Source organism: Mus pahari, chromosome 5 (assembly GCF_900095145.1).
Source record: "Mus pahari chromosome 5, PAHARI_EIJ_v1.1, whole genome shotgun sequence".
NCBI classification, from domain to species: Eukaryota; Metazoa; Chordata; class Mammalia; order Rodentia; family Muridae; genus Mus; species Mus pahari.
In genome coordinates, this window is record NC_034594.1 from 146,919,216 (window position 1) to 146,927,592 (window position 8,377).

The window sequence follows — 8,377 nt, forward strand, 5'->3', positions numbered from 1 at the left end:
GTTTCCTAACTCTTTGCCTCTCCAGCCCCTTAGATGTTAGAATTGGAGAAGCAGCACGAAGGTTATACTCTACATCACTGCGGACCTAAGTTCCTATCACTTTTGCACTAGGAAAAAAATTTCCCTGAGGTGTGTGACTTGGACATTCTTGTTGGAGAAACATAGGTCACCATGACAATATGTCTTAAGGGGCCATATCCCCGAGGAGAGACATTTGTATTGATAAGAGCTGGCTACTGACACTCTTGTTGGCTTTGTGGCCCAATCTGCTCAAGCTCTGCCCTGCCCTGTCCTATCCTGTCCTGTCCTGCCACAAATAACTCTAATAATTCTAATAAGGAACCGGGCATAACAAATATCAGAAGATGGGAAGAAAGTGACTGTGGAAGACAGGAAGCTAAAGAACAGGAGACAGGAGAGGTGAGCATCTCAGAGGAAATGTGTCATTATGCAAGTCCTTCATCATTCCTTACAGTTTTCATGAGGTCAAAAAGCCTTTGACTTTCCCCGACAATCCCGGCTGCTTAAATTCCGGTAAATCTTAATCAATCAATGTCTCATAGTGAGTGCCCTACTATGATACCTTAAACCTATGTGTTTACTATTATGAAAATGGAAAAGAATAAATGTTTTTAAAATGTTCGCTAGGATAAGTATATTCTTGGGTATAGACATGTTTACATTTTTTATAATGGAATGGAGTGATATTGGAATATGAGGTGATATTTTAACACGTGTATTCAATGCATAAAAATTGATTAAGAAGGATAATTATCACTTACTTATCATGGCATTGTGTTTGGAGACTTTGAACTCTTTCCATCGTTTTTCATTAAATAGGTAATGGGTTGTTGTCCACAGTAGTCAGCCCACTGCTCTGTAAAACATTAGATCCTATTGCTTCTATCAAACGATGCTAGGGATTCACTATCCAACCACCCTCCACCTCCCTTGTCACTATACTTCCTCATTTCTAGCAAACCCTACTTCACTCTCTTCTGCTTGGAGGTCAGCATCGTTAGCTTCCATGTGTATAGGCACATATACAGTGTTTGTCTTCCTGTGCCAGCTGATGCTTTCAATTTCGCTGAAGTGGTAGTTTTCCTCTTACCTAGTTTAATAATTTTCTACTTTGTGTATATATAATCATATGAGTGTACATGATGTGTGTGCATGTCCTGTTTCAATAATATCCATTCTAACTGTGGTCGCATGATATTTACTATGGTTCCATGTGCATTTCATACAGGACATATTTAAGTAATGTATCAAAGCTCTGGAGATCTGTAAGGATATTGGACAAGGTAGAAAATTTAAGGAGAAACTTTAAAAGGTAAGAATAGTGATGAGAGGCAAGAACTGACATTTGTATGCTCATGGAAAAGTAGCTCCAGGCCTAAGGCCATACCTATTATGAATATATACACACAGAAAATTTTAAATGTTATTTTTAAATACACGCTCCACCATTCATCAGTTGTCAAAACTTAACATTTATTGTTTGTCTCATTGCCCTGGTGGATCTACAAGACAGAAGTGAAGTTTGCTCCCATAAATGCACAGCAAGATCATCTGTGTTATTATCAGACCCACAATGTCCCAGGTGCATGATCTTAAAAAGAAAATATTCCTCTTTTTATGTTAGTCATCAATAGAGGTCAAGGTGCTTCAGCTCATTTTATTGTTAAATTGACAGCACATAAAAAGTTCTCAGAGCTTATAGCAGGCTAATGTGTTCCATTGGCATGTCTTCTTTAGGTCAGTGACTTCAGTGTTCCTCACTTACAGATCCACTACATTGTTTGATAGAGCATTGATATTCACTTTGTGTTTATCAGCAGAATTTAAGGAAAACTGAAAAGCCTGCAATCTTAGATTTCTCTGGAAAGAGTGTTTCTGTGTGGAGGGCTGTGTTTTCTGTCTTTGGATGAAGGCTTACTCCCTATGCTGAGGCGTCCTTAGAGACAGAGAAATGGGCTGTTAAAATTTCATTCTTGTAGCATGCAGGAGTTTGGAGCTGGTTGAGAAGTCAGCCAGGTTTGCTGTTGTAAATAGCCAATTTGGATCAAGTGATGTTTTTGTATTTTCAGGTCCATACATCTATGGAATCACCAAACTTTATTATTATTATTATTATTATTATTATTATTATTATTATTATTATTATTATTAAATAATGAATTGTTTCACTCTTCAGGCAAATTATTCTCAACAAGGAAATGTACTGGGAGAGATGCTCAAGGCCCCACCACTACCACTACACACACCACTCTTAATTTCTACTTAGAATGCAATTCCCCAAATGAGAAGAGTGTATGTCAAGATATTGTCAATGGGACAGTTAAAACTTCAGGCTCATCTGTCCTGTCATGTTCTGATAGCAGGATGCTATAAGAAATGTTTGGAGGGTAAGCTGGAAGAAGTAAGGGGTACCCAGAAGTGAGAGCAAACAGATTTTAAAAAACAAAAATAAAACAAAAACAGAGAGAGAGAGAGAGAGAGAGAGAGAGAGAGAGAGAGAGAGAGAGAGAGAAGCATGAGGTCAACAGACCCAGAGAAGCCTCTGAGGAAGAAACCTGAATCCTGTATTTAGGAGTCTGTGTATGGCAGCCTTCTCACAGAGCAGACTGTGTAGAAAAGAGAGGGAAATATATCCAGTTCTTAACACAGGTCAAATTTGCCTTGCCTGGAGGGGAAGTCCTTGGCCAGTCTGAATAACAAACAGGATCCTGCTGCCAGACTCAAAAGAGGATGTTAAGTGTCACTGAGGAAGGGGAGAGAGTTAGGGCCATCAGCACCACTGAGCATAAGGCAGCCCTGTGTGCTAGTAAGGGCTTACCTTGAAGTCAGCAGATGACTTAAGTCATGGTGGGTTTCAGGAGGAAGGTAATGCCCACAAACTTGTGAATGGGAGAACGGAAAGGTTTCCTGGACTCTTTCCTAATCTCTGGTCACTTCCAACTTTTTTCCTCTGTATTTTACAACTGACCCTAGACAAGTTGCAATTTTAGCCAGATTTTATAAAGTGCTGCAACAATTAAATTTTCTGTTTGTCTCAATTTTAAAGTTTATAAAACATGTATATGAATGAAGCTATGTGAGATAATGTAATGTGTGTGTGTGTGTGTATGTGTGTGTGTGTGTGTGTGTGTGTGTGTGTGTGTGTGTGTGTGTGTGTGTGTGTGTGTGTGTATGTACAGAAATGGGACTGAAATCTATCCCACTGACATTTGCTAGGGGCTTATTGCTTCTTAGATACTGCTGTGTATACTGGGAACAGGGCAATGAAACCATGTGCCTCAGCAAAGCTCCCTCTGCTCTGGCTTCTTTGGCATCTGAACTTCGATGCCATGCTTTGGAGAAGCTACAAGACTTTCCTAACTCACAAAAGCATCTAGCCCGTCATTTCACAGTTTTCAAAACTGAAGATAATGGGCACTCAGGAGTACAAATTTTTCCCCAAGATCTAGGTAGAGGATAGTATCAAGGGAATTGTCCCCTGGTCCTCATTCAACTCTCTTTTGAACACTTCAAAAAAACAATCTGTTTGAGAAGGAGCTGTTTCTCTTGCCAACTTCCCTGTTCAAAACCAATTTCTTCTTGATAAGAAGTTGCATAATTGTGTGTTATGGCCTGAAATTGCTCCGGAGTATATAAGTTAAGAGTGGCAGGGCCAATCAGCATAGAAAGAATGAAGGACAGATAACAAAGTAGCAAATTTTCCTGTAAGCTAAAGGAGTTGTCAGCTAATAGACCAATATGTACAGTTTTGATAACATATTTCTGTATAATGTCTGCATATAACTAATAAAATGTTGAAATAACTTGGTGTCATTGCTACAGAAAAGCCACTTTCATTCTCAGGGCCATTATGTCACCTGGGAGACCTGGTTTACCAGTGTTTAGCATTCTACCGTGAGATGCAAGAGTGGGATTGATGCTGGAACCTTCCTCATTTGGGGTAATATGTAGTCATGGTTGCATACAAGAATAAAAAAACTAGAAACCACATTAACAGAATATGGCTTTTCAATAAAATTTTCATATTTTGTCTAATATAATTTTTCAAACTTTGACAGATATTTATACTGTTTAGGCTAAATGTATGCTAATTATATAATATCTAGAGGAAAATCATTTATAAAGTACTTGTAGTCTCAATAGTACAGAAACAACAGCAAAAAGAGAAAAAAACCCACATAGATACAGAGGAATCCATAAAAGAACTGCAATTATGAAAATATTGTAAAATGCCCTATATTGCAATGCCTATGATATAATGGTTGATAATATTACTATTTACACTCATTTACATAATTTAAAGCAAGTATTAATGGAAATCATAGCATCAGTATTTAGATGCTTTGAGTAGGTTGTAGATGTGGCATAGTGGTTTCGCTTAGATTAGTATCCCCAATGTGATGGGATTAGGGTCCCTTAGTTATTTCAGTGTCTGACTAAAATAGTTAACAGCGTGACATATCATTTTTTTAAAGCTTTTTTGGAGGAAGCAATGTTGCATGCTTATATCCAACTGATACTGAAATGTTCCTGTCAACCTTATAAGCTATCTTAAGTCAGATTTGCAACTTGCTCAACAGCCTATTGAAGAAGTCAGGTGTCTGGCAGTATTGGTAGGAGACCAGGATAGCAGAACAGACAGTTAGAGCAGGATGACCTCCTACTTTGTAGGCTTGTCAGTTTTCTGTAGCCACTACCATTTCATTACCATAGTAATGCTGGTGCAAAACTATATTTACTTCTCAGTCTTTCGTGTTCGAAGTCTGAAGTCTGTACCACTTTTCTAATGTCAAGGTACTAGGAGAGCCATGATTCTTCTAGAAACTTTGGGAGAGAATTATTCTTTAGCTCTTCTAGCTTCTGGTAGCTTTTGACATCCCTTAGTTTGTATCCAAATCATTATAGTTCTGGAGACCAGCCCCATCTTCAAATCTGTGTTGCATCTTTATGTTGTCTTATCATCTGTAGGCCAGTCTCATATTTTCTTCGAGTCTTCCTTTAAAGTCTCCTGTGATTGGGTGTAAGGGCACCTTGTTAATTCAGGACAATCTCTCCATCTGGCAATTATTTTTTGAATTTTTATTAGATATTTTCTTTATTTACATTTCAAATGTTGTCCCCTTTCCTGGTTTCCCCTCTGAAAACCCCCTATCCTATGCCCCTACTCTGTTTCTAGGAGGCTGCTCTCCCACCCGTCCACTCTAGCTTCCCCTTCCTGGCATTCCCCTACACTGGAGCATTGAGCATCTGCCAATTATTAATTTACATTATTAATTCAATCACATTTTTACAGCTTTTGTAACAGCCACAGGTTCCAGGGATCAGAACATGCAAAGTTTTTGTTTTGGCTTCCCAATAAGCTTGGCTTTAGTTGTATTTCTCCCTGCCTCTCTCTCTCTCTCTCTCTCTCTCTCTCTCTCTCTCTCTCTCTCTCTCTCTCTCGTGTGTGTGTGTGTGTGTGTGTGTGTGTGTATGTATGTGTGTGTGTGTTTTGTAAGAGTGTGTGTATACATGTTTGTGCACATGTGTGTGCATGATTATATGTGTGCATGTTTGTGTGTGTAGACACTTGCATGAGTGTGTGTATGTTTGTGTTTGTGTACATGTGTGTATGGGTGTGTGTATGTGTTTCTGTGTATGTGTGTGTGTGTGTGTGTGTGAGTATGAATGCATGATCATGTGGCTATGTGAATATAACACACAGCTGTTACATTTCTTTTATAGAAAATCTGACTTTGTTCTCCAAGCTAGTCCTGAATTCTTGGCCTCAATTTTCCTCCCTCATTCTCCTGAGTCGCAGGGAAGACAAGAAAGACCGCTCTGTCTGGCATGGACAGTCAATCAAACTAGTTCTAGGAGTGAAACAGTGTGAGTCCGGCATAAGGAACAACCTCAAACAAATTAAATGAAGCTCTTTTTAGAGTGTCTCCTCATCTCTGTACTGGATTGTTTCTCCAACTGTAATGAACTTCTTCCTGCTGAGCTGTCTTACACTGTTGCTCCAGCAATCACTGGGTTTCCACAATCTCCTAGTCAATTTCTCTTCAGTGACAAGTCCCAACGATCTGCCTTGATGTCCTTCTTTTATTATTTCATCCGATGAACATAGAGGGAAAGTGCTCTGGGGGCTTTGGGAGTTGGAGTTGTTCCTGAGGAAAGTGAAAGAAGAGCAGATCATAGATTTTTAAAATTATTGAAAACTAAGACTCATGATAACAAAGCAATTCTAAAATCTCTAAGCCAGCAGTCACTGAATCCTTAAGGTAGTGGAGGTCTTTAGTTATTGAGTATCATCTTCAAGACTGAGAATGTTTCCCTTGAAACTGAACATGGGAAGGGGAAACATTTAGTAAAAATTGGTAATTTCCTGAATTGTTGGACATCTACCGGCGTGTAACCTGTTCAAGGAAGGATGTTACTGCTTTGATGCACCTGCCTTTTAGCCTTTCTTATTCCTGTTACTTTTGCAGGCATTCAAGTGGACTGGCACCATGAGAAATCTGAGCGGAAACCACGTGGAGGAGTTTGTCTTGGTGGGGTTTCCTACCTCTCGACCCTTCCAGGCACTCCTCTTTGTTTTCTTTTTTGCAATTTATCTGTTGACGTTACTGGAAAATGTACTTATTGTTTCGACAGTCTGGCTCACCCCAAGCCTCCATCGCCCCATGTATTTTTTCCTCGGTCATCTCTCCTTCCTGGAACTATGGTACATCAATGTGACTATTCCCAGACTCTTGGGAGCCTTTCTTACCGAGGACGGTAGAGTCTCTTATGTAGGCTGCATGACCCAACTCTACTTCTTTATTGCCTTAGCCTGCACTGAGTGTGTCCTTTTGGCAGTTATGGCCTATGATCGCTATCTGGCTATCTGTGAACCTCTTCGTTACCCTAGTCTCATGCCTCCCAGTCTGGCCACTCGCCTAGCGGCTGCTTCTTGGGGCAGCGGGTTCTTCAGTTCCATGATGAAGCTGCTTTTCATTTCCAGGTTGTCCTACTGTGGGCCCAATATCATCAACCACTTTTTCTGTGATATTTCTCCACTTCTCAACCTCACTTGCTCAGACAAGGAACAGGCCGAGTTAGTAGACTTCCTGCTGGCACTAGTAATGATTCTGTTGCCTCTAGTGGCTGTGGTTTCCTCATATGCCGCCATCATTGTAGCCATCCTAAGGATCCCTACAGCCCAGGGACGCCACAAAGCCTTCTCCACCTGCACCTCCCACCTGGCAGTGGTGGTCATCTACTACTCATCCACTCTCTTCACCTATGCACGACCCCGAGCCATGTACACCTTCAACTACAACAAGATCATCTCTGTGCTCTACACTGTCATTGTCCCATTCCTCAACCCAGCCATCTACTGCTTAAGAAACAAGGAGGTGAAGGATGCCTTCAGAAAGACCATCCTGGGAAGATGCCACCATCCTAAGGGAGGACCAGATTGATGTGTGGCAGATCTCAGCAAAGAGGAAAAGAATTCTTACTAAGGATTGACTATCAATCACAGAATGGCCTTACAGGGAATATCAATGCCAATTAGTCAACATTTCAAATACTATCTGTGAACCTCTTAATACACACAAAAACTAAAAAAAAACAAAAAAACAAAAAAAACATTGGTTGTGTATAGACATTTCCACACTACGGCTGGATTAGAAACTAAAGAATTCCCCGTGGTGGAAGGTTTCCAGTGAAGATTCCCTAAGACCATGCCTTTTCATGTTGGGGTTTGGTTTGCTTGTGTTTTGTCCTACTTGTTTTCTGTTTGCTTTGATTTCACTTTGAAAGGTTCCAGGGAGAAAGACTTTGAAAAGAGAATGATTTTATGGTGGTAGGAAGGAAATAAGGATCTAGCAGGAGTTGGGGGGGAGGGGAACATGACCAGAAATATTGTATGAAACATTTTTAATAAAAAAAAATGTATTTAAAAACTGAAGATTCCTTAAAATGTGTGAAGAATCTGAACAGGTATGTCTGTCATAAGCCTACCATGATTAATTTCAAGACTGCCTAGGAATAATTGTTTCACAACCACTTTGAGATTCTCTGCTTTATATAAAGCTTATTATTTTCTGTCTAAAAATCTGAAATAACAGGGTTTTCAAAGATCCATATTCTCAAATTCTACTTCCATTAAAAACTGTAAAAGTATATATTATATATAACCTAAGATTAAATTTCATGGACACTTATAGACTTATTTTTTACAGCTCTCAAAACCACTAACAGTCAAGATATTGGTATTCAGTCATATATACATCAAGATGGCCAAGTACCTTGAGATCTCTTCTCTTGAACCTCAGGAGGATATTAAGTTGGTTGGCTTAGTGGATATTGATTAAGTAGTCAACAAAAT

At 39.6% G+C, this 8,377-nt stretch overlaps 1 protein-coding gene across 1 annotated transcript; it reads left to right on the top strand.

Annotated features, from left to right (window-relative positions):
- Nucleotides 1–6,512: 6,512 nt before the first annotated feature.
- LOC110322393 (olfactory receptor 6P1) lies at nucleotides 6,513–7,467 on the top strand. Its single transcript, XM_021199057.1, has one exon. The coding sequence runs from the start codon at nucleotides 6,513–6,515 to the stop codon at nucleotides 7,464–7,466; it is 954 nt and encodes a 317-aa protein (XP_021054716.1). The 3' UTR covers nucleotide 7,467.
- The last annotated feature ends 910 nt before the right edge of the window (nucleotides 7,468–8,377 follow it).